Genomic DNA, 27010 nt, shown 5'->3' on the forward strand with positions numbered 1-27010 from the left:
ATAATATAATTCATTTGATATATTGGAGGCAAAACCGTATGTTGTGTGCTATACTGTTAATATCTCTCACTATGTTTATGTATGTAGTTATGTTGGTCAGACAACAAACTAGAGCGTGAAACAAATATGCACACTTTTAGGGAAAATAAAAGACAATTTTCAATTTGTATCCATTCATCCATTCCTAGATGTGCTTTTAATCCAAAATTTTCATTGTCCGAATTGGCAGTTTTTCTCTTGTCTCTCAACTCAGTAGCTGCGGGCTGCAGCTAAGCTAAGCGCTGAGCTTGATTCTCAGTGATGGCTATATGTCCCCTATGTTCAACGTTGTTCTTCGGGAATCCTATTGTCTGAGGTTTCCCATTGTAAGATGGTAAAAGCGTACAGTAATTACACCTTGCATATGTCTTGTTCCCTCCTCACCATTACCAATTTCTAGAGCGTTTTTTTTGTCTCCCGGTAATATTGCATTTGCTTTGCCGGCTTAGCGTAGTCCCTGAATAGCATTCATGGTGGCATTCACCGTGCGTCTCCCAGCAATCCTTCGTAATGAGATCCGGGGGAGGGAGCGGGAATTAGATAGACGGACGCGTTTTATTATTATATTTTAATCAAGTGGATGTAGAGCGCGTACGAATGCGTGGCTCAAGAGCGGACAGACAGGCCTTCTTATCGTTAATTACAAGCTCGCCGCTCGGCGAACGCGCATCAAGCCCGAGCGGAAGATGAGGAGGTTTCCGGAGAGCGTGCGGGCGGTGTGATCGGGCGTGCTTTTCATTCTGTGCGCGCCGGCGTGTGTGGGCGTTCGCTTGTGTGCCTGCGGGATAATGGGTGGAAACTGGGCTCGCTCCCTGCCTGTGAGGTGCTCCACGGAGGAAGGCAACTCAGGCTAAGGTTACGGGGGGACAGAGGCGTCCTGTATCACCCCTTCTCCCTCCATTGTTATTCGTCCCCCATTCACCTATTCCAGCACCCCCTCTTCTCTTCTGTCAATGTCGTCGTGCAGCTTGTTACAGTGCAGGCTTTTATTTATTTTTATTTTTATTTTTTTTGTGACTAATTGACTTGTCCTGTCAGGAACATGAAGCACACTGGCAACCCTCCTCTTAATTGAATGAAAAACTGCACATTCCTCCACTCTCCACAGTTCAGGTACTACAGAGATGGGGGGGGGGGGAAATAAACAGATTAAAGTGATGTTACCCATGCGTAGCCCTCTCTACTTTGATTAATCGGTTATTGTTTTAAGCCCGGTATGAGACGTCTGTCTGTCTGTCTGTCTGACTGTCTGTCTGTCCGTCTGTCCGTCTCCGCAGCGTGCGACATGAACGTGCACAAGCAGTGCGTGATGAACGTGCCCAGCCTGTGCGGCACGGACCACACCGAGCGGCGCGGACGGCTCTTCCTCACGATCGAAGTCACCGAGGAGACCATGAAGGTGACGGGTGAGTAGGGTAGGGTCGGGGGGGCGGGGGGGGGGACGGGGGGGGGGGGCATGCTGGGACACCTCACGGCCCCGGGGGGCTGTTTGAGCTTACAGTACACACGCCCTGTAAGTTCAGCCGGATCAATTCCGAGAATCTCTCACAAGAGCGAAAAAGCAAACAAAGGTATGAGTAGGAGTGTAGTTAAGCCCGTGCTGTCACATGCACCTGGAACAGGTGGAGCAGGAAAGTTCATAAACAGGATAGCGTCCTGCACATCAACAAACGTATGCCTGTACGGTGTGTCAAACGTTCGCAGTAAATCTATACAGGCATGTTGTAATTATCTTTTTTTTGTTTTGCCTCATGATTCAAGTTTGCCATAAATGTGCCTTCACCTGTAGCTCTCTGCTATTGAACCGGCTTGCACTGGAAACTGATTTAATAGCAGATGTACTGAACAGGTTTGCTGAACAGGTTACTCTACAGGGTTGGAGTCCTGATCTATGTGGTCACTTCTGGCACTACGATCTTTACTTCACTCTAGTGTGTTTCTTTTGCACCTCTGCACCTTGAACTGATGCACTTTGTTGTACGTCGCTCTGGATAAGAGAGTCTGCTAAATGCCTGTAATGTAATGTAATGTACTGTGTAAAATGCGACAGTGGCTTTTCCCTGTAATTGCAGCACGTAACAGGCTTGGTCCCGATGAATTTAGCGGTACGTTTCTTCAGCACGTACATTACATTACATTACATTACAGGCGTTTAGCAGACGCTCTTATCCAGAGTGACTTTACATAGCATTTCACATTGTGTCCATTTATACAGCTGGATATATACTGAAGCAATTTCGGTTAAGTACCTTGCTCAAGGGTACAACGGAAGTGTCCTTACCCGGGAATCAAACCTGCGACCTTTCGGTTGCAAGCCCAGTTCCTTACCCACTGTGCTACACTCCGTCCTTGCAACGTAGCATTGGCAACCATTGCCGTTGCGTTCGTACACACATAGTTTGTACTTTTCTAAGTTCCCTCGGTCGGTCTCGCCGTGAGGACGGTTTATTTCTGGTCCGAGGACCTCTCTCCGTAAGGAGTCGCTTCAGAAGGTTGAAGCCGCTTTCGCCGAAGGTCAAGAGGCGGTCGAGAAGCCACGACAAGCAGGGAAAAAAGCGGCGAAATCACACGGTGTGCTAGGAACACAAAAGAGGGCGAGCCGGACGCCGCCGCCGCGGGTTTATTGCCGACCGTACGAGCCCGCTTCTCACAGAGCGGGGCCAGACAGCGCTGATTACAGGTCGCCCCGGGGAAAAGAGCGGGGTGACCTCCCAGCTCCCGCTCGCCCCGCATAATTTAGCCTCGTCGGCGGTAAAACAAAACTAGCGCGCCGCCGCCGACTCCACAAATCTGGGATTCACGGATGTGTGTAAGTACTCATTTTCCCAAATCCCGGCGGCCATGTTCAGCTAATCCCCCACCCCCCCCACCCCCCAGGCCTTCACTCCCAATTTCTTTTTTTATGCAGCGCAACAAGTCCATTAATGTGAATAACATGAGGAGAGCCTCTAGAGCAGCGGACTCCGAAGGGCATGGCTTGTTATTTCTGCCCCCCCCCCCCCCACACCCTTTTACAGCCCTGTCCGATTCAAATAAGGGGTACTGGGGGTGTGAACGGGGCTTTGGCCATAACCGACTTCTGTCCAATTTGAATATCAATACTCATTTTATTTATTTATATTGTCTTTTTTTTAAATACATTTTTGTATTATACATTTGCGCACAATGCTGGAGGCTGTAGTTCTGAATTTTTTTGCTATAATGGCATCTGAGAAACTGTGAGTTTTATATATGCAGTGACCAAAGCTATTGAATATTTTGCCTGTGCATGAATGCTATGGATTTTACATCGGGCGCGTCCCTGTTGGCCCCCTCCCTGCTTGAGGCCAGAGGTTAATCTCACTGTTTCACTACTCAAACTAATGTCAGGGAAAATTTCTCCTTGCTTCCTGTTTTGCGGAAGATACGTGTATTGAACCGTTACTAAACCCAATGTTTAAGTGTGTGTCACACAAGGGCCCTGTGCCTGGCCCTCACTGATATGATTAAGTGGAATGAATGCCTTTATAGATCACGGCATGTGTTCAGTCAATCATTGTCCTTAACTTTGCAATTAGAAGTAAATGTGTTATGTCTTCAAACCCAGTGTGTTATACCCGACTCATTTGTTAATGTATAAATTATTTGTTCTGGCTTATAACGCTAAATGAAGATTCATGATGCACTTCATAAGCAAACTCTTCGACAACGTTTGCAAGTGAGACCCAGTTCAAAAACTTCAGTCCAGTTCAGTCTTAATCCACACTTTAATATCAGTAAAATAATTTTTGTTTTTAATGTTAACCAAAGTTAGGCACGAGTGTTGACTAAATCCTAACCCCTGCTTCCTCTGCCACAATCCACAGATGCCCAGCATCAATTAAAACGAATCCTTTAAAATCTCAAATCTGAAGTCCCATGTTGCTCAGCATCTCTGAAAGTAAGAAGCACTTTGAATCTTAAAATGTGGATAAAGAGCTGAAATCATTCTTGCAGCCCAAGGACTGGCTTTTTTTTTTTTTTGCTACCGAATCTTCAGAGAAATGACTGTTCAGGGTCTCATTTGCAGAAGTTCTGGTTGCGTTTGCTAATAAAGTGCTCTGCGATTCTCCATTTAGCGCTCTTGTGAAGTTTACTTTTTTTTCTTACCAGAATGAATAATTTATACACGAACAAAATGAGTTGGGTTTTTTTAAAAAGTAAATTGAATCCCAAGTGTCCGAATTAGCATTAGCATTCCGGATCGTGACTCTCACCACTGGGGAAGGTTCCGCTGGAGCCAGCAGCATTGATTGATTGATTGATTATGGAGCATTGTGTGAGCGGAGAACACAAGGGTTTTCCCTCCATCTCCCTGCTCCTCTATCCCCTCCGCCCACCCCCCCCCCCCCACCCCCACCCCCACTCCCGCCCACCCCAAAGAAGAACAAAGGAGATCTTGAGGAGTTCTGCCGAAGCACACAGAGAGAGAGCATTTCTTGGATTGCCCTGGTTTTTTAATTAGATTCTGCTCTGCGGTGCCATTGCCTAAGCTGCAATTCACAGGTCATTCTTACACAGTGTCACCCTGAAATCACATGATGCGCGGTGTGTGGAGGCTCAGAACTGTGGCTGGGGTTTTTTTTATTTTGGGGGGGGGGGGGTTCTCTCACCCCCCCCAAAAGTTTCTCTCAGTTCTTTTTTAAGGGTCCTCAGACGGGAGTCTTCTGCGGTTTGGCTCGCCCTCAGGCCGCCTGTTTCCCGCTTGCGGTTTGGGGTCTGCTAGCGTTTCCGAATGAGGTGGACCGAAGGCTTGGGAAAAGGAATTAAGCAGAAGTGCATCTTTCAGTACGTGCAGAAGAGTGTAGCACAGTGGGTAAGGAACCGGGCTTGTAACCGAAAGGTCGCAGGTTCAATTCCCGGGTAAGGACACTGCCGTTGTACCCTTGAGCAAGGTACAAGGTACCGGAATTGCTTCAGTATATATCCAGCTGTATAAATGGATGCAATGTAAAATGCTATGTAAAAGTTGTGTAAGTCGCTCTGGATAAGAGCGTCTGCTAAATGCCTGTAATGTAATGTAGAGTGGTTCTGATGTGGGAACAAACGGTGAGGGGATTGGCTTTCGGTCCCTGAAACCATGAGACCCAGAAAGCTGCCTCCAGGGAAGATGGAAAGTTTCAACCCCCCCCCCAAAAAAGGGCACATTTACATTTATTTAAGCTTCAGTACAAACCGCAGTATAAAACTTGCCGGCTTCTTTTCTTGTAAACATTCTGGTTCAAGTGGCCGTTCGGAAAGGCAGACAGACTGGCTCCCGTACAAGAATCGGTCTGACACTGAGCTCAGCTGCGAACCCCCCATTAGCTTTGATTAGAATCCCGCTAAATAGAAGTGTAGGGAATACAAACTAACCAGAAGACAAAAAAGCCCTTGATGAGATTTTTATTTATTTATTTATTTATTTCCCCCCCCACTCTAATGTCTGAAAAGGTGGCCAGATAATTAACTGAGTGCCAGAGAAAACCGATACTGGCCCTGTATTTTTTTTTTATAAAGGAGGGGTGTGTGATTGTGAGAAGTCTGTTGCCTACTGTTTGACTCTGGCCCTTAATATCGTGCTGCAGTTTAGTTTTTTTTTTTTCTCTCTCCGGGCCCCGGGGCCAGTGTGAAATATGCGGCGTGGCTGTTCGCTTCCCGCTCCATCACCGCTCTAAATGAGCCCGTCAGTCAGGCTCCGTGTCCCGGGTAGGCCACGCGTCACTGTAAATTGCCGGGAGTCCCAAAATTGCTGTCGTTGCACTCCTCCCCCCCCCTCCCCGTCGTCCTGAGGACAGACTGGAAAAGAATAATATCGCAGTCGGGCATAGATCTTACACGGGGCATTTAGAATGGACGTGGCTTTCATAAATATTTACAGGCGGTGCTGCCCCGGGTTCGACCGCGCCGAGAATGCTGTCATCTGGCTGTTAGCTAGGTCATTTGGAATGACGTGTTTATACGGTAGCAGAAAGTTCCATTGCAAGAATGTCAGTAAACGAGCATAAAATGGCTGATTGGAAGAATCGGAAGTTTGTGCGTGCGTTTCTGCATGGGTGTGTGTACAGTGCATGCCTTACACCTTTAGTCAAAGATAATAATAAACACGTGTGACTTTGGGAGCTAGTCCATATTCAAACCATTTCTGGATTGTTGCCTGAAGGAAAAAAAAGAATGTATTCATATATTGCGCAATAGGCATAATTTATTAAGCACATGTAGTAAAATGTGATGCAACGCTTAGTATGGTATTTCAGGGAGTACAAACACTGGGCCCCATTCACAAAAACATTTCTTAAATTATTCTTACTTATTATTATTCTTAAAAACGTTCCTCTGAGAAACCGATACTGTATTCATGAGGCATGTGCAGACCTTCGTTTTTGTGCCTATCTCAGGTGTTTGAGATGATGAATGCTGACTTTGTAAATTTTATGCGCAGTCCTGTTTGCGCGTTTAGCATAAGGAAACAGCCACGAGCAAATGCAGATAAGGAAGAAAAAAAAAGATGAATTCTGAAATGCCCTTGGGAACGTTCTTACGCACAGTTTACGATGAAATGTGATTGTGCACGTTTTGTGAATGAGGCCCAAAAAATGTGGCTTGATGAAATGTATTTAGTTAATGCTTTGGACCAGGATTAATGGTGATTATTAGGATGGTATTTTAACCTTGTTTTTTAGTACTTATATTGAAAGGGTGAGGAAGGGGCTGGATTTTGGCTGTAGCTTGACACCAGCACAGGTTACAGTTGCACCTGTGGTCTCAAAGTTGTCTGGAATGGTCGAAATTATGTTAACAACACAACAATGTGCAGCAGTAATGATACAGGTAGACGGTGGGGGGTGGGTATTTGGAGAAAAATATTTTTCATGAGAAATCCACATATATATATATATTTGCAATGCCATATATATATATATATATATATATATGCATTCAGTATAGCACAAAGATGAATAAACTATTTTGTCATAACATCTATTGCTAATTCCATATTCCTCAGAAATCAATCAATCAACGATGCAATCAGACCGTATGTATTTACAGTGTAGGCTAGATCAATACAGGGTCACCAAGCCACCTCACGAAGAGAGCCAAGATCCACCACCATCCAGAGACGTCATTCCCGGGTTCTAGTTAATCTGCCAGTTCGTATGAGATGAACGTTTTCTCTGTATGGTGACAGCTTAGCAGTAAAAAAAACCCTCGTATGCCAGAGTAAATGTGCAAGCCATAATGAACCGTGAGATGTTGGCACATCTCCTTCCACGGCAGGGTTTTGGCCATCATGCCAGAATCGTTTGTCACCTGCCGCAAAAAAGATGAAATAAAATGAAACGCTTTCACATAAAAGGTTGACTATGAATGAATCATTTTTTCTGAGAAGAGAGAGGAGAGGGGGAATAAACCAAGATAAGCCTGAGGAGTGCTATATATCCCTGTTCCTCTTAATTGCATTGTTGAACTCAACCACCTTTAGCAAATTAGTCAATTATAGCCGGTAACTGTACTGTTTCCTTATAATATATATATATATATTTGGAGAAATTAAATGGATGCTGCTGCTAGCATTCAGGCAGTAACACCCACAGGGTATTGTGATTGACAGTGCTCACCAGCATGCCATTTAATGACAGTGCGGAGATTGGGGAGTACATTAATGAATGAACGAAATTAGAGGCCTTGCTCATTTTTTGCCTTTGTGAATTTGTATACTTGGTGAATTAGTATATATAATTTTCTTGTGTATTTCATGTATATTGAGTACAAATTGTGGGTCCATTGATATACGTGACATATAGTGAGCTCCATGATGTTTGGGATGCAGACATATTTTTTTCTTGATTTTGCTGTATACTTGACAATCTTAGATTTAAAAAGCAATTAATATTATTAAATATTATTAAGCAATTCACAAGTGTTTAAAATGCACATTCTCAGCTTTTGTTTAAAGGTATTTTTAAAACACTTTGGTTTCACCATTGAGTAATTGCAGCACTTTTTATACATACCCCTTTCATTTCAGGTCACCATAACGTCTGGGATATCTTAATGTCATGTAAATGAAAGTAGTTGTGTTTAGTACTTTGTCGCATATCCTTTGCATGCAATGACTGCTTGAAGCCTGTGACCCATAGGCATCTCCAGGTGCTGAGTATCTTCTCTGTGTTTCTTCTTGATGATGTTTCAAACGGTTGATTTTGGTAAGCCTGAGGTTTGGTCGATGTCTTTCTGTCTTATTTCTCAGCCTCCTAATGGCTCCCTTGACTTTCATTGGCAGAACAGAACTCTGGCCCTCCTGTTGACAAATTACTGACTCCAAAGGCAAACAAACGCCTAGAATCAATACTTGACGGTGAATGCTCTCTTATAGCTGAGCTAATGATGCAATTAAACACACCTGACTAATCGGAAACACCTGTGAACCCATTTCTCCGAAACATTATGGTGCCCTGAAATAGAGGGACCATGTATTAACAAAACCCTGTAATTAATGTCTATGTGGTGAAACTAAAATATTTTAAAATACCCATTAATATAAGAATGAAAGCTGAGAATGTGTCATTTAATTACAAATCTAAAATTGTGAAGTACTGTACTGAGCCAAATCAAGACAAAATAAGTATTTGTCCTGTAACATTATGGAGCTCACTGTATGCATTTATTTTATATATACTTTTTTTTCATAAATGTAAATGTATGCTTATATGCTACAAGTTCTGTTCATTGAAAGGTAGAGTAAGCCTTTCTCTGTCATTTTGAATGGAGCAGTAGTCCTTCGCCCGTATTAAAACCAGTATTGGCTTTTGGCAGTGAGGCCTGCTCGGTTCCACATTATGTGTGTTGGCCAGTGGCTGTGTGTTCTCCTATCTAAGGAGCATTTTGCAGTCCGAACGCAGATTTAACTTGGCGTGTTCTGCGGGGGAGGGTTAACCCGAGAGGCATCGTCGAGGCATCTGCTCTGTCCCTCACCCTTCAAGGCTGATCGCTAGAGGACTTGCAACAAAACATAGTTTTTTTTTTTTTTTTAATCCCTCGGGGTTGGAAAAAAAAAATGAAACTGAGTTTGAGGTCCAAGTGGCATTGACAAGGGCCACTGCAGCTTCCCCCCCCCCCCCCCACCACCACCACCACCACCACCCTGAACCATGGCCATTGGGCCTACCCATGCCATCAAACCGACTTTGCGTAGGACATGAAATCTCTGACACTGGAGGCTGGGTTCTGTCCTCTGGGGCGATTCAGAGGCGATTTAGACTGAGAGAGAGAGAGATGGACATTCCAGCAGCGTCCCACAGTGAGGGAGAGCTGACCGACCGGGCTTCTGTTTTTTTAGAAATCGTTTTGGTATGCGCAATTAACACAATCAAGGCATTAAGAAAAAAAAAAAAAAAGCAAAACAATCTGGACAATCTTGTTTTCGAGTCTTGTTTTTCGACAGAAAACAAACGTGGGCCTTGTGCAAGTCTTTGGCATATGCCTGATCATGTGCCTCCAAGTGAAACAACAGCTTCTTATTCTCCTTTTGTGCCACTGTTCCATTGCTCTGTTCCTAACAGTCTTTTCTCTGTTGTTTGCCGTCTCTGTGGACTGATTCTGTACCCTTTGTCTGAGAGTTCCGAACATCAGCAAGGCCAGCCACCACTCTGGTCCCGCCGAGGATCCTGTTGACCAATCAGCGTGATCTGAGGTGATGGGGGAGGGATCCAGAGCGCGCGATGGGAACACGCGGCTCGAATTCGATCAGCCGACTGGGTAATAGGTTAAGCGAAATTTACTTGGAGAAAGCTGTCATAGGAAGTCTACAGTATGATTTTTTTTTTTGTAATGCAGAAAGCAGGCTTTTGCTTGTGGCTGCACTGCCCATATTTTAAGAATATTTTAAAAGATATGCCACTGTACATCTGCACAGCTACACATTTCAGTGCTTGCTGGCCTTATTTTTTAAGTCAGTTTTTTTTAACCTGAACATCGGGCTTGATCCATTTGGTTCTGAGGGGGAGCCAAGCTTTGTGGTCTTTACTGTATCAGCTAGCGGTTAGCACACCTCCTATAGCTTAATAGCTGGGATTTTGCAGTGTGGCGCGCAAAGCGCGGTTAGCGACCTGTAATGTGTCAGCTAGCGGTTAGCGCACCTTCCAGCTTCATTGCTGGGATAGGCCGAGCGCAGCCCTGGGGGGTGTGGTGAGATTGTGTATGTGTGGGGGGGGGGGGGTACGTATTAATTCAGAGCAGATGGATGTGACATCGCATCCCACTGGATTCCACCTCCAGCCAGCGCAGGGCGCGGAGCGCTGTGCTAATCCTCCTGTTTTTCGGTGTGTAGTCTGCACCCCTAATGGTGACTGTGAGAGGAGGGGTGGGGTAGGGGGGCAGGGGGCAGGGGGCATGGGCAGGGGCATTAAAATCTCCAGGGGCAGGAGCAGGGGAACGATTAGTTACAGTCTCCAGGGGCCGGGGCAGGAGCAGGGGCAGAGGGCAGGGGGCAGGGGGCAGGGGGCAGGGGCATTAGGGTAAAAAAAAAAAAAAAAAAGCTTTTGGTAACACTTTCTATCACTGGTCCTTCCTAAAAGCTGTATAACTCCGTCATATGTACTTTATAAAGTCTTCATTAGCACTATATAAACTTTTATAAACGTGCATGCCAGTAAGTGAGAATAAGTATACGGCCTGTTGTATCACCACTGATGCGTCGAGTTAAAGATAGCAGGCTAGCATCTGCAGGAGCATCTGACAAAGTGTCACCTAGTTTAGCATATGTATTATAGATGTAATTATTTTTTCAGGGGGGGGAAAAAATATGTTTGCCAGGCCGCTGTAAAGTCTTTGTAAAACCATGTAAAGGGATAGGCAGGCGTGTTGTTAAAGGGCACTACGGGGGGGGGGAGGTAAAAGCACCATCCAGGAGAGAGACAAAATAAGTGAGGAGTCCGCCCCCCCCCCCCCCATCCCTCATCCCCCTCCCTGTCCTAGAGGCAGGCAAAGCACCCCCCCCCCCCGAAGTTAAGGTGTCTCTCTCCAGAGAGGGCCAGCCAGACCGTCACATTTAATTGCTGCCTGTTGGTCCGGTGCAAAGCCTAGGGGGAGACTGGCGTATAATTAAAGTGAAAAACTCTCACTTCTCTCCCCTGCTGCTTCACCCCCCTACCCCACCCCCACCCCCGGCTCTCCAGACAGAACGGAATCGAAACACACTTTCTTTGTTCTCTCTCCTCGGTTTGCTTTTTTTTAACTTTTTTAATCATCCCTCCCTCGCTTCTTTCGCATGTTGTGCTGTGTTGCCATGCTGAATGTGAGTCAGGCCAGAATATGTCCGGGGTTTTTTTAGGGGTGGGGGGGGGGGGGGGCGTGGGATGGTACAGGCTGTCATGCTGCTGTGTTATCCTGCATGTTGGGGGGTGGGATGGTGCAGGATGTCATGCATCTGTGTCGTTCTGCATCTTGGGGGGGGGGGGGGGTGTCATGGATGTCGTGCTGCTGTGTCGTCCTGCATCTCGGAGGACCATGGTGTATATCAGAGACGGTACCATTAGCAGTAGTGTCACAGATAGTTGTGCTACAATCCTTTCTAGCTTGTTTGGCCCACACAGTGGTGGAGATGGTTACCTCATGTAGTAAAAGAATTACCGTGACGTATCCTTGAAACTCTGCTCAGTGCATGAGTCCCAGGATGTCTAACATGATAGAATTATATAATGTATATTTTTAATTGTATAGTAATGGTTGTATATTGTCTACACTGTATATATTGTATCAACGTTAAAAACATTAGCATTGGCTTGAAGCGCTAGAGTTGGGTGGTTGTCGTCACTGATCTGTTGTCCATATAATCTGCATGTATCTGATGTATTGTGTACATTGTATGCTGCGCACAGCATAGCATAGCATACACAGCAAATGACTCCTGGGAGAACCAATATGCTGCGCATTCATAGACACTGGCTGAAGCAGCAAAATGTTTATATTTCTGGAGTTAACAGTGGGAGTGCTAGCTCTAGCAATAAATATCTTTGCGTGGAGTCATAGTCTGTGTGTTGGGAAGAACTGCGGAATACGTCAACAGTGTATCTGGAGCTTGATGCAAACTGGACAAAAAAATGTTTTTGTGTGTTCTTTCGCTGGTCGTTATTCCATCTACAAGTTAAGCCTTTACCGTTATCCAAAATAATGCAGGTGGATTAAGATTGGGAATTATAGGTTTTTTTTGGGAAATATAGTAAATATATTGTATATGTTACAGGCATTGAGCAGACGCCCTTATCCAGAGCGACTTACACAAGTTTTTACACAGCGTTTACATTGCATCCATTTATACAGCTGGATACGTACTGAAGCAATGCAGGTTAAGTACCTTGCTCAAGGGTACAAAGGTAGTTTTCTACCTGGGTATCGAACCCGTGACCTTTAGGTTACAAGACAAGCTCCTTGCCCATTATACTACAGTGCCGCCCTTGGAATGGAAATGGAAGAAGAAAGACAGAACTGCATTCCAGTGTCTATGGTGCTAAATCACACTGTGTTCACAGAGTGTGTTTCCAAGGCACACGGTTTCACAGAGTCTGCTTTGCTTTCTTATAATTATTTTATATGCTGCCGGATCAGTCTTTTGTTGTTCTCAATGGCCTGACATTGCTGATGACTGAGTTGAGTGTTCTCTTAAACAATAACCTGCGTGGTGCAAAATAAAAACTGATTGAACGCTTTCTTGTCGGCGTGAAGCAGAGTGGCTTCTCCTGGGCCAGATTTAAAAGAACCTTTGCCTGCCCAACAAACGACGAACCACGACTACAAAACGCAGCAGTGTCGATGATGATCGTGCCTCGTCTGGAAATATTTTTGACGGGCTGCATTTTCCGAAACTGAACGCCTGATCGTTTGACGGAGAATTTTTTATGGCTGATGCACCTTCCGCCCAAAAAACGTCCGGGTGACTCCCTGCATCGTCATCTACCGAACGCTCTGACAGAAACCCGCGCGGGCACACGATGATGAGGAAGAGCGGCGAGGAAGAAGCAGCCGAGGACTCGCGGCGGTACGGCCGCGTCCCGTCCCAAGAGCGTTTTTTCCCCACTGGCGCGCGCGGGCTTTTCGGGGAGGGCACGCGACCCTGCCGGCTCTGTGGCGGTATCTGGGCGTAAAGCAGACGCGCTGGCTGCAGTCTGCGGCGAGTCGCCCGTCCCACCGGACGCCACAGATCCCCCCCGACTCAAACGGTTTTAGCACCCGGGTCCAAGGCCCTGCCAACGGAGAGCGGGGGGGCGGCCGGGGCGTTTGCCAGGAATTTGCCTTTCCCCCCCCCCCGCTGCCCCCCCCCCCCCCTCAGCACACAGAGATCAGACTGGGTTTCTTGAAAAGGAAATGAATGACTCTTTGTTATCTAACACTTCCCATAAAGACGACCTCCTCAGTGTATTAAACAGTCCGCGGAGGCAGAGGCAAAAAGCCAGTGCACACAGAGGAGTTACTGTCAGTACCGCCCACCACACACACACACACGAGCATGCATGCACGCACACACACACGAGCATGCACGCACGCACACACACACGAGTATGCACGCATTCACACACGAGCACGTACACGCACTCACGCATGCATGCACGTACACGTGTACACACGCGCACGAGCATGCACGCTTTCACACACACGCGAGAACGCACGCATGCATACACAAACATGCGCGCATGCACACACAAAAGCATGCACGCATGCACACACACACATGCACACACAAGCACGCATGCATGCACACACGTACACACACACACACACACACACACACACACGAGCATGCACAAGTGCTCTGTGAATCAAAGGCCAGTCTTGCGAAGAATGGCTCTCTTCATTACTGCTCAGGTCCAGCTGCACATATCCTGTACACATGCACACAAATGTGTGCTATACACTCCTGTGCACACACACACACACAAACACACACACATACCCAGCGCTGCACATAGCACATTAATCTTTGATGCAGACCTTTTCTTTTTGGCTCTTTGATGGGGGGTTGTGGGCCGGGGGCGTAGATATACTCCAAGTCCGATAGAGCGGGACCTTGGCTGCAGGTTTGACTGTGTGATGGCCCTTTGTGTCCCCTCAGCACTTTTTTTGTTTCTATGTGCAGATGTAACGCTCCGATAGATCGGCTGGAAAGTCACCTGGCGCATCCTTCCCTTTTTTTCGATTATGAGGAGATGTGCCTTGCCGAGCTCTGCTCTGGAGCTCGGTGGTTAAGCGGCCTCTGCCGGGTTAAAGCTGTAGAAGGTCTCGCCGGCGATCCTGTCGCTTCCCCCCGGCCGGATGAAAGCAGCGCTCATTCGTATTCCCGTGAGGTTCCTCCCCAGCCTCCCCCGGGCCGCTCACGACTCGCGCGCTCCGAGCTGTGATTCCGCACGACTCTGTCAGCCCTGGGCCTGTCACTCTGAACCGCTAGTGGCAGATGAGCTGATGCTGCACCGCCCCCCCCGTCCCCCCGTCCCCACTCCTCCCCCACCCCAACGCTCTCTGAGTCACCCCTCCTTTATCGCTCCCGCTTCCGCTTCCACAAGCCGCGGCGGGACGATTGCAATCTGACCCAAACGTGAGAAAGAGCCCCAGCGTGTAGCTTAGCCGCGGCGGAGACCTGACTCACGAAGGCCTTGAGGAGGGGGGGGGACCGCGTGCGTCACGCACAGTACCGCACCGCGCCCGGTTCTGTTGCGTCGTACCCGGGGCCCTCCCATGATGCCGTGCGGTTCAGCTGCTCTGTGAAGGTCCGTGGGGGCCTGAGGTCCTAGCTTTGGAGGCTGGTTTGTGACGGCTGAACGTCGGTCGAGGCTCCCAAACGACTGACCGCGGCCGCACCCCCCCCCCCACCCCACGAGGAAGCGCGTTTGTTGGGCTCCTGTGCTCCCCGAGTGGGGGGGGGGAGACAGTCAGATGAGGTGAAGGCTGGAGTGTGAGTGAGCGCGTCCCTGGGTGTATGGGCCCCCCCTCCCTCCCCCCCCCCCCTCCTGGCTCATGCATTGCTACCTGTGTACTGTATCACTGACATTTCACACAAGCGGACTGGTTTTGTTTTTTGTTTTTTTTTTTAGCATTTTTTTTGACGCCATATTGATGTTGCTGTTCTCGGGGGGGGGGGGGGGGGGAACTATTTAATCTTTTTAATCCAAGGCGGTAAAAAAAAAGAAGAAAAAAAAAACGGAGACTGTGGCTCTCCTGGAAGGCTGGATGTGGTATCCAGGCAACGGCGGCAGAGAAAAGCCTCGCTTGCGCTTTGTCTCGGCGTGCGGACGGACGGACGGATGGTGGGAACTGTGAATTGCTGTTTTAATCTGCGCTCGCTTGCCAATCCAATGCGTAATAATGCTAACGGAATGACCCCTTGCTGTGTGCCACAAAACAAGAATCGGACCCCGGTTCTGTTTCGAGACCAAGCGTGCGTTTTTGTGCATTATTGATTCCCTGCCCACAAACCAGCGTTGGGTTAATATCACCATTTATCCTGGAGCTGCCCCTGCGTTCGCGCATGTCCATCGGGTCCAAAGTAGTTTGGACCACTGCAAGGGTACCCGTAATGGCGAACATAAATAAATAATGTATGTGGTGCCTTGGTGCCTTATGTGTCTGCACATACAGTAAATGTTCTGAAAACAGCGGATTGATTACACAGTTACACTCCAGAAGGACTGGCAGGGCAGGGGACCGGAAGGAGAGTCTGCTCTGTGTCAGACACGGAAAGTGTGCTCGTTGCTGAAGAGAACGGACTTGAACAGAACCGAATGTCTAGGGTGCCCCCTACAGGCCTGAGCTGCATTCGCATGCACGGAGTTCACTGTTCAGTGAGATAACTGTGCTTTCACCGACTGCTGTTTGGAAGGTGTTCCCAGTCGTTATGCTGGCCCAGATTTGGCACACTTGGGCCATTATCTTGCTGCCTGGTGTAGTGTGCCTGGTCTATATTTTTCCCCCCCTTTTTCCAAAAAAAAAAAAAGCAAACAAAAATTTTTATACTTTTTAAAAGATTCTTTCCTAGAGTGAAAACCGCATAGTTTTTGTCATTGAAGTTGGGTATAATCTGTGCTTTCAGTACGCAGTGTCAGTTGCAGAAAGCCACTGCATCTCTGCATCTGTGCCTGCCCCAGTTATAGAAGTCACAGTCCTTAATCAGTCAGTTTTGTTAGAGCAACTAGGAACCATTCCCTTTTCAAAATTTACGAGTTAATTTGCATGCATGTGTTTGTGTGTGTGTGTGTATGTGTGTGTGTGTGTGTGTGTGTGTATGCTTGTGTGTGTGTGCGTGCGTGCATGCGTGCATGTGTGCGTATGTGTGAGTGTGTATGTGTGTGTGTGTGCATATGTGTGTGTCTTTGTGTGAGCGTATGTGTTTGTGTGTGTGTATGTATGTGTGTGTGTGTGTTTGTGTGTGCATGTATGCATGCGTCCATGCGTGCGTGCGTGCATCCATGCATGCATGTGTGTGTGTGTATGTGGTGGGGGGTATTGACAATAACTCCTCTGTGGGCACAGCCATTTTGCCTCAGATCTGTACAAACTCACACACAATCCACTGTTAGTGAAGATCACATAGGAAGTAAAAGTGCTTACGTAAATCATTGGACTGGTGTTATAAATATTCTAAACTTAACCTTTGCTGTTGCTTCAGTATTTCAGAGATCAGTGTGCAATGCTAGCTGTGTGTACTTTGCCGTCATATACATTTTAATTCAGTGCATAGGTCCTTCAGGATTGCAAAGTAAAGTTTTGAAAAGTAAAGGCCCTGACATTTGTCTCTGCTATGTCTACAGTACAGAAAGGAAGGGGGTTGGGGGGGGGGGGGGGGGTCAGTTCCATTTTCAATTCAGTCAGTCAGTCAGTCCACAAAATGAATTAGTTTTCAGTTCATTTTGTGAACGGATTGAATTGAAAATGGAACCTGAGGCTTTGGAAGGCCCTGTCTTGCTGGTTCTAATGATAATTTACGCCCCGTTTGTTTCGTTCGCTTTCAGCCGCAGATAAATATCGAAAGTGCTCTCCCCGCTTGCCCTCCTTTCAATTTTTAAACACCGGTCTGGAGTGGGGCTGTTGAACAGCGATGCGTGTGGGTGTGTGCGGGTGTTTGGGTGTGGTTAGGGTGCACTGCTTCCTGTTCCTGTGGGAGTGGGGCTGTTGAAGAGTGATGTGTGCGGGTGTTTTGGGCGTGGTTAGGGTGCACTGCTTCCTGTTCCTGTGGGAGTGGGACTGTTAAAGAGTGGTGTGTGCGGGTGTGTGCGGGTGTTTGGGCATGGTTAGGGTGCACTGCTTCATGCTCCAGTGGAGGGGAGTTTGTTTTCTGCTTTGCCCCCCCCCCTGCGAGGAGGTTAACTTTCATCTGCCCCAGAGGCCACCCCTCGCTGCTCGTCTCTCCACATGAAAGCAGACAGCAGCTCGGTGGGGGGGGGGATTGGGGGCTGGGGCGCTGGGTCTTCCTCAGTCACCCTTCCCCCCCACATGACCCCAATACACAACCCTAATACAGGAAATCAGAAAATCGTTTTCCACATGACCCCAATACAGAACAGTACAAACAAGCACCGCGAGGGCCATTTCATATTTTGCCAGCACATTCAAAATATTTGTTTTTGGTTTTTTTAATGTAAATAATTTATTTTATTTATATTTTTGTCTTCTGAGAACCATGAGTGAGCGTCGAACTTGCATTTTTCTGCAAATGCCTTTTTTCACCTTTGGGCTTCCTATCAGACTGGCGATTGCTGCTGTTTACAGTTTACAGGCATTTAGCAGACGCTCTTATCCAGAGCGACTTACATTATATCCAATTATGCAGCTGGATATACACTGGAGCAATGCAGGTTTAAGTACCTTGCTCAAGGGCACAACGGCAGTGTCCTAGCGGGGAATCAAACCCGCGACCTTTAGGTTACAAGACCAGCTCCTTACCCATTACACTACACTGCCGCCTGCTCTGGTGGGCTGGCTGAGGCTCGGGGGGGGGGGGGGGGGGGGCTATGTTAACCCGGCGTGAGCACGCGGGCTCAGAGGGAGCAGGAGCAGGAGTGTTAGCGCAGTGTTAATGCCACAGACTGGGCGCTGGTGAGCAGCGCTGCTTTACTGTAATCCCTGTAACCGTGACAACGCCAGGGTGTCAGCGTTTCCCCCTGCCTCTGTTCTGCTGTCAGGTGACTGACGCGGGGTCGTGTCAGCCCAGGTGACTCCGCCCACCCCCGCACCCCGCCCCCGCCCCAGCACCCGCACCCCGCCCCCGCACCCGCACCCGCCCCCACCCGCCTCGCCTGCAGTGACGGCGCACTGTGTCTTCTCTGTACAAACTATATTTCGCTGAATCTTCAAGCCTGCACTGCAGGTGCTGTAGGTGGTGTGGGAAGGAGGAGGGGAGGAGGGGAGAGGAGGGGAGGGGGGGCAAACAAAAGCTGGTTAATGGCTGTTTGCATATTATCGATTGCTATTTGATGAAATTAAAATGTTCTGTAAATTGATTTGCTTGAGTTCCCTGGGACCCTGAGGCCACTCCCACGTATCCTGGTGTAGGAACAGTAGGAAGAGGCTGATGCAGCTTAAAGCAGTTCAGTCTGTGTGTTCAGGTTTTGTGTGGGGGTGCTGCATTCTATTTATGATCGCTCGTCTTCTACCTGTAGGTGTTACCGCCCTGCTCCTTTAAGAGTTACAGTTACTTCCTGAGAATGAATGTGCACACGCGTGTGTGTGTGTCGTGTGTGCGTTTGTGTTTGTGTGCGCATGTGTGTGGGTGTGTGTCTGTGTGTGTGTGTGTGTGTGTGTGTGTGTATGTGTGTGTCGTGTGTGCGTTTGTGTGCGTGTGTATGTGCGTGTGTTTGTGTGTGTGTGTGTGTGTGTCGTGTCGTGTGTGTATGTGTACATGTGTGTTTGTGTGCACGTGTGTGTTTGTGTGTGTGTGTGTGTGTGCATGTGTGTGTGTGTATTTGCTGCTAGATATTTTTTGTGCTCCACTAAATGAACAGTAACAGTCTCCCATTGCTTCTGTTGACAAAACCAAGTAGCACTGGGAAAATTACAGCGAATAATTCATCTCTCTCTTTTGTACCAAAACGGAGCATCTGGCTCCTGCTGGCCAAGTTTAGCATTAATGAGGAAATATTTCATAAGCAGCAGTAACATAACACGGCGTCCGCAATTACTGTCAGGAAAAAGCCCCGGTTGCCAAGGAAGTTATGCCTGGGGACGACAGCTTGCAGCGCACAGCGCAGAATACGGGCATGTACAGTAGGAGCTACGCGATTGGACGTTGTCTGCGACCCCTGAAACGAGCTGTGGCCCGACCTCTTGACCTCTTAACCTCTCCTCTATTCATGTGCAAGGCCGATTTCCCATTGGCTGTCATGATGAATTTTAATTAATTCCTGGGCACTGTGAATTATATCAGTCAGCTACTCCCTGGGAGCTGGTGATGGGAGATCTCCCTGGGAGACTGACTTTGTAATCTTAGGGTTGCAGCTAGGTAAGCTGCTTGCCTTAGTTGACTTAGTTATTGCACCTGTACCTTCTCAACTATTGCTTGTTTTATTTGCATGGACTGCTTTGTTGCTGTTTTTGTTTGTGTTAATCAGACTAACCTACAGGGGTCCAAGTTAAACCACACGGTCGTTCCCTGCACTTGGACCTGTACTTGCCTCTAGGGTTTTCAACACACTTGTTCCTGGTTTTGGTTATACACTTTGCTGTACGTCGCTCTGGATAAGAGCGTCTGCCAAATGCCTGTAATGTAATGTAATGTGGTGCCTGACACGTGTCTGTCATCAAAGCAGCTCTGTTGGACTAACATGGCACATTCATTTGGGAAGGACAAAGTCGGTGAGAGATGGCTCTTTGCAGCTGCAGTCTCTGTACTGGTTAGAATATATACGTGTTGCAGTAAAGTACACAGCTGCTGCTGATGCATACTGGTCCAAAACGCAGAAATTAACTTTGATAAAAACACTTTGGGTCAGAGATGAAAAACATTGTTTTGAGAAAATGTTTATAACTATATGTGAAATATAAACCATAACATTGTGTATGTAGAAAATATCGTGAGATGCCTTTCGAATCACTGTAGGCTTTTATCTGTTTTATTTGATCCAGCTTTAGGCCTGTACTCATTGACTCATATATGATACTGTTCTTTTGTTCTAGTTTTATGTTTGTAATTGACTACCTTCTTGACTGGAATGCGAATGATTTGGATGGTTCTGTACAGAAAATTCAACCATCCGAATGCCTGCTTCACAATTCCTATTACCGTGGAAACGCTGATGTTGTCCTGGCGTTAAGAGTTGGAAAAGGAAAACGCAAAGAGCATATGGCAACCCTGTAAATCTGTTCGCATGAATTCTACTGCAGCATTGCACTGCTCAGCATTAATGGCATTTTTTATTTCTTAAGCAGGCACACCTACAATGTTCTTTATAGATCTGTGATTGCAAGACATATGGTTAAGTGACTCATCGAGAGAAGTGACACCATTTTACACATTGTTCCTAGTGGGTTATACATAGCCTGTCTGCTCATGTCAAGACATATATCATCATGAGGATCATGTTCTGAGATTCGTAATTATGTCTGAAGCTGGAATAAATGTCTTGTAGGCAGAGGTAAGTGTCTGTACAGCTTCGAACGAGATAATAATTAACCGTTAGCAGAAGGAGCCGCGGGATCGAGTGAGTACTACTGTAAGCCTGGATAGCCTCCAGTCACTCACTTAGGCTGATTGCAGCACATTTTAAAATTTAATGTAGTCTTTTCACGTTATCCAGTGCTCTCATAAAGTGAAAACAATGTGTACAGAAGCGAAATGTACTTTATATGTACATTTTTATAACTTATATAACTTTTATAAATTCCCCTGTACACTTCCCAAAAAACAATATTGCTGAATCAATAGAAACAGCTAACATAGCATAACATAACATAACATAGCATAGCATAGCATAGCATAGCATAGCATAACATAACATAGCATAGCATAGCATAGCATAGCATAGCATAGCATAGCATAGCATAACATAACATAACATAGCATAACATAAGACGAGAACAGGCCATTCAGCCCAACACTGCTCGTCTAGCTGGATTTATAAACTGGAAATACACGCCTAAAAAAAAAAAAAAAAAAAAGTCCCTTCCTTCAGTTCTAGATTGCAGTCTTTTCTTTAATGCAGTGGGGGAGGGCAGAAACCTGATCCCCATGGACCCGAACGGGCTGTCGGACCCCTACGTCAAGCTGAAGCTCATCCCCGACCCCAAGAACGAAACCAAGCAGAAGACCAAGACCATCCGCTCCTGCCTCAACCCCACCTGGAACGAGTCCTTCAACTTGTGAGTGACAGTTAGGGGTGGAGTGCCTGGCCTACGTGCACTGTCCTGACTGTAGGCCAAATGTGATTCTCTCTCAGGATGAAATTCAATTGAAATGAATTTGAATTGAGATTGAATTGAGATGAAATTTTTTTGGCATATTTATAGATATTGCCATATGTATACGCTGATCAGTTAATCCCTGTATGTCTCTCTCTCTCTCTTTCCCTCTCTCTCTCTCTCTCTGTAGCAAGCTGAAAGCCTCAGATAAGGATCGCAGGCTGTCTGTGGAGATCTGGGACTGGGACCGCACCACCAGGAACGACTTCATGGGCTCCCTGTCCTTCGGCGTGTCAGAGCTGATCAAGTCACCCGTGTGCGGCTGGTGAGGACCGACGTTCGCTCCCGCGCTCGCTGTACCTCCCCAGCCCCTCAGTCCTGCCCGTCTGCGTACAGCAGCGTAGTTACGTTACTGCATAGCCACTCTGTTCTTCTCCAATGGGACGACTTAGCTCAGGAGGTAAGAGCGGTTGTCTGGCAGTCGGAGGGTTGCCGGTTTGATCCCCTGCCCTGGGGGCGTGTCGAAGTGTTCCTGAGAAAGACACCTGATTGGTACCTTGCATGGCAGCCTTTCACCTTTGGTGTGTGTGTGTGTGTGTGTGTGTGTGTGTGTGTGTGTGTGTGTGTGTGTGTGTGTGTAAATGGGTGAATAAAAGGCATCAATTGTTTTTTTGGTTTTTCCTTTATTTGATAGGACAGTGTAGAGAGACAGGAAGAATTAGGAGGAGAGAGAGCGAGAGACGTGCGACAAACGTCGGCGGTCGGATTCGAGCCGCCGACGTCACGGCTCACATTGAGCACGTGGTTAGCGCTCTACGGGCTGCGCCACTAGAGGCCACGAGAAGGGCATCAGTTGTAAAGCGCTTTGGATAAAGCGCTATATAAATGCAGTCCATTGACTGGACTGCTGGACTGCGCAGGTGCTCTCTGTGACGCTGACTCCATGGCTGTGAACAGAGACATTGTGTGGGTTGCAGGTAGCGTGGCCCCGGGCTCTTACTCAGCCTTGTTGTCACGGGCTCTCTGGAGGAGGCGCAGAGCATGAAGTCCGGGTGCGGAGAGAGACGGACGCCGCCGCGACCTTTCAGCCCGTCGTATAAAACGAGCTCGCGTCGCGGTCTGTTTTCTCGGCGCGGATGTCGCTTTGGATGGCCTTCGCCCTGGCCGCCCCCGCCACCGCCGCCGCCGCGCCGCGCTCTGTGCCGCGCCGGACGGGGCGGAGCGCAGACGCCCGTTTCAGAGAGAGCCGTTCGTCCCGCGGCTCTGCGGTTGCCAGCGTGAGAATAACGCAGCCCACCGCACCCGGGCCTGCCGGACATAAATACGGCTTCAGGGGGACGGGGACGGGGGGGAACGCGGGGGGGGGGGGGGGATGGGGGGGGTGGAGCCCACTTTGTCCCGCCCGCGCCGCGCCCACGAGCCGCAGTCCGAGAGCGCCGTCTCCAGGACGATCGTCCTCGCCCGTTTTCCCGCCTTTTAATTCGTCTGCCTTGGAGACGCCCTCTGAGCTTAGTCTTAACTTCCCCGGCAAAGAAGCTGTTCGCCATTGATTTCGCCGGCTGTTTTACATCAAGGGGGGGGGGGGCGGGGGGGGTTCGGGGGAGCCAGCGGTGTCAGAAAAAGGGCCCCGAGATCGATTGCCGCTGAATGCGTCGGGCGGAGCTGCTCTGAAGACGTCTCGACATCGCCTCCCCCCCCCCCCCCCCCCCCCCCCCGGAAGGTGAAGGACGCTGTGCCGCTCCCCGCCTCTCCGTCTCCTCAGTCGATCGTTTAATATAAGATTTCATTCCCGCCGGTCGGCCCCTCGTCGCGTACAGTGTGCAAATCACGGTGCTTCGAATACGAATGCCGTAATGATGCCACCAAGTCACTTACTCTCAGTTTTGTCAGTGCGTTCTGTGGTTCTTTTTGACATGGAAAAAATATACCTTCTTATTTATAAATAATAACTTGTACAGACATAATAATCGCTAGCATTTACATTAATTGTAAAAAGAAAAACACTACGTTATATTACATTACAACACATTTAAGTTTCAGGAATCCAAAAGTGTGGGTCTACCTAGAAGCCGCAGAATCACCATCAAAAATCAATTAGTGCAATTAGTGTAGTTTAGGGCGGGTATACATCAGGTGTGCAGCAGTGTTCCAGTGGTCTGACATGGTTGCTATGCAGTGATGTAATGCTTAGATACGCTCCTGTGCGCTTGTATAGCCCACTCCCTGAGGGTTATGTGCATCCTCTCTCTCTCTCTCTCTCTCTCTCTCTCTCTCTCTCTCCCTCCCCCTGTGTCTCAGGTACAAGCTGCTGAACCAGGAGGAGGGCGAGTACTACAACGTGCCCATCTCTGAGGAGGACGACGGGAACCTGGAGCTCAGGCAGAAGTTTGAGGTGAGGATGAGCGCGGAGGCCGTGGCTGAGGCAGCAGCAGCCCCCTGCCCCGGCTCCGTGGGGCCCTGTGGGGCCCTGTGGGGCTCTGTGCTTCTCTCCCTGACTTCCTTACACTTCCAGATGGGGGAACGCCCTTCCGTTTGATTCTGGACTAATTGACGTACAAAAAGTAGAGCATTTGTCCCAGCGAGGATTTGCATTCTATGGTTGTCACCGTGATGACTCTATTTGTTGTCCCCCCCCCCCCCCCCCCCCCACCCTGTTACTGTAGGAGTGAGTAATCCTTATTCTGGATCTTGCTGTGGATTCCTTTCAAATAAGCTTTCCATCGAAATGAATACCATTTGAAACGAGGGACATCATTATGGCCTGTCTGTCTGTATGAGTGTGTATGATTGTCTATTTATTTTTTTTGAATTTGAATTTATTTTTAACAGTCGTTTAAAATTATTCGTTTATCATTACATCAACATGAAGGAGAAAACGCTCAGCGAGGCCTTTTGTCTGAGAGCCGGGATCCTCTTGTGACCACTCACTGCGCCATTCAGACCTTGTTATCCTCTCTCAAATAAAGTGTGGGGCACGGCCAATTGAATATCCCCACTCTTTACAAATCGGGTCATTTGCATTTCGCGCAGCAGATTGCTAACCCCCCCCCCCCCCCCCCGTCCGAATTCAAAAGCGCTGCGTCTGAAGCGACCGGGGGATAAAATGGTCACGACTTCTCCATGGAAACGGCGCCATTGATTACACTTTTCTTCCCCCCCCCCCCCCCCCCCGACCGTGCCTTCACCGCGGCGTGAGAGACTGTTAAAACTCTACAGCAGGGTGCCTGGCTCCTCTCTAGCCAGGTCTGAGAATTCCTATCGTGTGCTACAAAAGCCTGGCTTTCACATAAAGCATCCATAGGGAATGTCTCTACCACAGCCTGGCTTTCACATACAGCATCCATAGGGAATGTCACTACCACAGCTGGGCTCTCACATAAAGCATCCATAGGGAATGTCCGTACCACAGCTGGGCTTTCACATAAAGCATCCATAGGGAATGTCCGTACCACAGCTGGGCTTTCACATAAAGCATCCATAGGGAATGTCTCTACCAGAGCCAGGGTTTCACATACAGCATCCATAGGGAATGTCTCTACCACAGCCTGGCATTCACATAAAGCATCCATAGGGAATGTCACTACCACAGCCTGGCATTCACATAAAGCATCCATAGGGAATGTCACTACCACAGCTGGGCTCTCACATAAAGCATCCATAGGGAATGTCCCTACCACAGCTGGGCTCTCACATAAAGCATCCATAGGGAATGTCCCTACCACAGCCGGTGGTTTCACATAAAGCATCCATAGGGAATGTCCCTACCACAGCTGGGCTCTCACATAAAGCATCCATAGGGAATGTCCCTACCACAGCTGGGCTTTCACATACAGCATCCATAGGGAATGTCCCTACCACAGCCGGGCTCTCACATAAAGCATCCATAGGGAATGTCCCTACCACAGCCTGACTTTCACATAAAGCATCCATAGGGAATGTCCCTACCACAGCTGGGCTCTCACATAAAGCATCCATAGGGAATGTCACTACCACAGCCGGGCTTTCACATACAGCATCCATAGGGAATGTCCCTACCACAGCTGGGCTTTCACATACAGCATCCATAGGGAATGTCCCTACCACAGCTGGGCTTTCACATACAGCATCCATAGGGAATGTCCCTACCACAGCCGGGCTCTCACATAAAGCATCCATAGGGAATGTCCCTACCACAGCCTGACTTTCACATAAAGCATCCATAGGGAATGTCCCTACCACAGCTGGGCTCTCACATAAAGCATCCATAGGGAATGTCACTACCACAGCCGGGCTTTCACATACAGCATCCATAGGGAATGTCCCCACCACAGCCGGGCTTTCACATAAAGCATCCATAGGGAATGTCTCTACCACAGCCTGGCTTTCACATAAAGCATCCATAGGGAATGTCCCTACCACAGCTGGGCTCTCACATAAAGCATCCATAGGGAATGTCCCTACCACAGCCGGGCTTTCACATAAAGCATCCATAGGGAATGTCCCTACCACAGCTGGGCTCTCACATAAAGCATCCATAGGGAATGTCCCTACCACAGCTGGGCTTTCACATACAGCATCCATAGGGAATGTGACAGTTCACTCTTTTGACCTCCCACTGTCCCCTGATCAACAGAATTCCAGCACGATGCCTGTCACTGGTTCATCAGGGAGGGGCAGAAGAAAGCACAGATTAGGATTTCTATTTTTATGTGGATTCTTTCATTCTCCAGCTGACTGTCAACACTATGCGGGGGAAAAAATAGACTGAAAAAATTGAGCGGATACCCTCATCTTGAGGGCTTGCTTTCACATGTCATATAGAAATATCTGTGCTTAATCTACTTGTCAAACACTAGGAGGTGTGAGCTATCTTCACAGACGCCTCCAGGGATCTGAGGTGTCCCAGAACAGGCTGGAACCTGTGAACACCAGAGGGCGCCGTCTCCTCCTCGCAGAGCCCGAGGAGACAGCAGTTGCCCTGAGCTGAACTGGTTATGTCTCCTGTGGGAAATATCGGTGATGGAATATGAGTTCCCTCAACTCCCCCACGGCAGTGTGTCAGCGTGCGGCAGAAGGAAATGCTATTTGCGGAACAGCCCGCACGCCGCTCTGCTCGTTCCTGTTTTGTTGAGGCTGGTCGTCGTGACAGAGTGGCAGCGGGTCGTCTGCGTTGGGTTTCGAAGCCAGAACTGAACGGGCTCGGCCGCTTGTTCGGTCTTTCCCTACTCTGGGCGGGGCCCGGTGCGAGGGCGTGTCTCGCTGTTCCCGCTGTCTCCTGAGCACATTACCGCCGGTGCCCTCGGGAGCCTGCCCGCTGGTGGAACTGACCAATAGTCACGTGTGCGGTGTCGCCATGACAACGCGGGTGTCGCGCTGACCCGCACTGACCCGTGTTTGCCAGCAGGGGGCTGTTTGTCATGGTTGTCTTTGCCCACGGTCCATGGAAACGTCAAGCCCCTCCCCCCCCAACGCCTCCAGAACTCTACTCCCTCCATCACACACTCCAGCCACCCACTGTGACCTCATAACTCATAACCTCACCACAGTTCTCGCTTCACTCAACATTAACACTGTTGCCACCACTAGGGGGAGACACTTGGCTCGCTGGCTTTAATCT

The 27010-nt window shown here is 48.4% G+C and overlaps 1 protein-coding gene across 3 annotated transcripts in view; it reads left to right on the forward strand.

Moving 5' to 3' along the window:
* Nucleotides 1-27010, forward strand: part of LOC118219598 (protein kinase C alpha type) — a 214946-nt gene that overhangs the window by 129771 nt on the left and 58165 nt on the right. For all 3 annotated transcript variants that reach the window (XM_035402897.1, XM_035402898.1, XM_035402899.1), the window contains exons 5-8: nucleotides 1317-1445; nucleotides 21219-21375; nucleotides 21605-21739; nucleotides 23713-23806. In XM_035402897.1, coding sequence (XP_035258788.1) covers nucleotides 1317-1445; nucleotides 21219-21375; nucleotides 21605-21739; nucleotides 23713-23806 — 515 coding nt within the window. The remainder of the gene's footprint in view (nucleotides 1-1316; nucleotides 1446-21218; nucleotides 21376-21604; nucleotides 21740-23712; nucleotides 23807-27010) is intronic.

The sequence above is a fragment of the Anguilla anguilla genome, chromosome 2 (genome assembly GCF_013347855.1).
Source record: "Anguilla anguilla isolate fAngAng1 chromosome 2, fAngAng1.pri, whole genome shotgun sequence".
NCBI classification, from domain to species: Eukaryota; Metazoa; Chordata; class Actinopteri; order Anguilliformes; family Anguillidae; genus Anguilla; species Anguilla anguilla.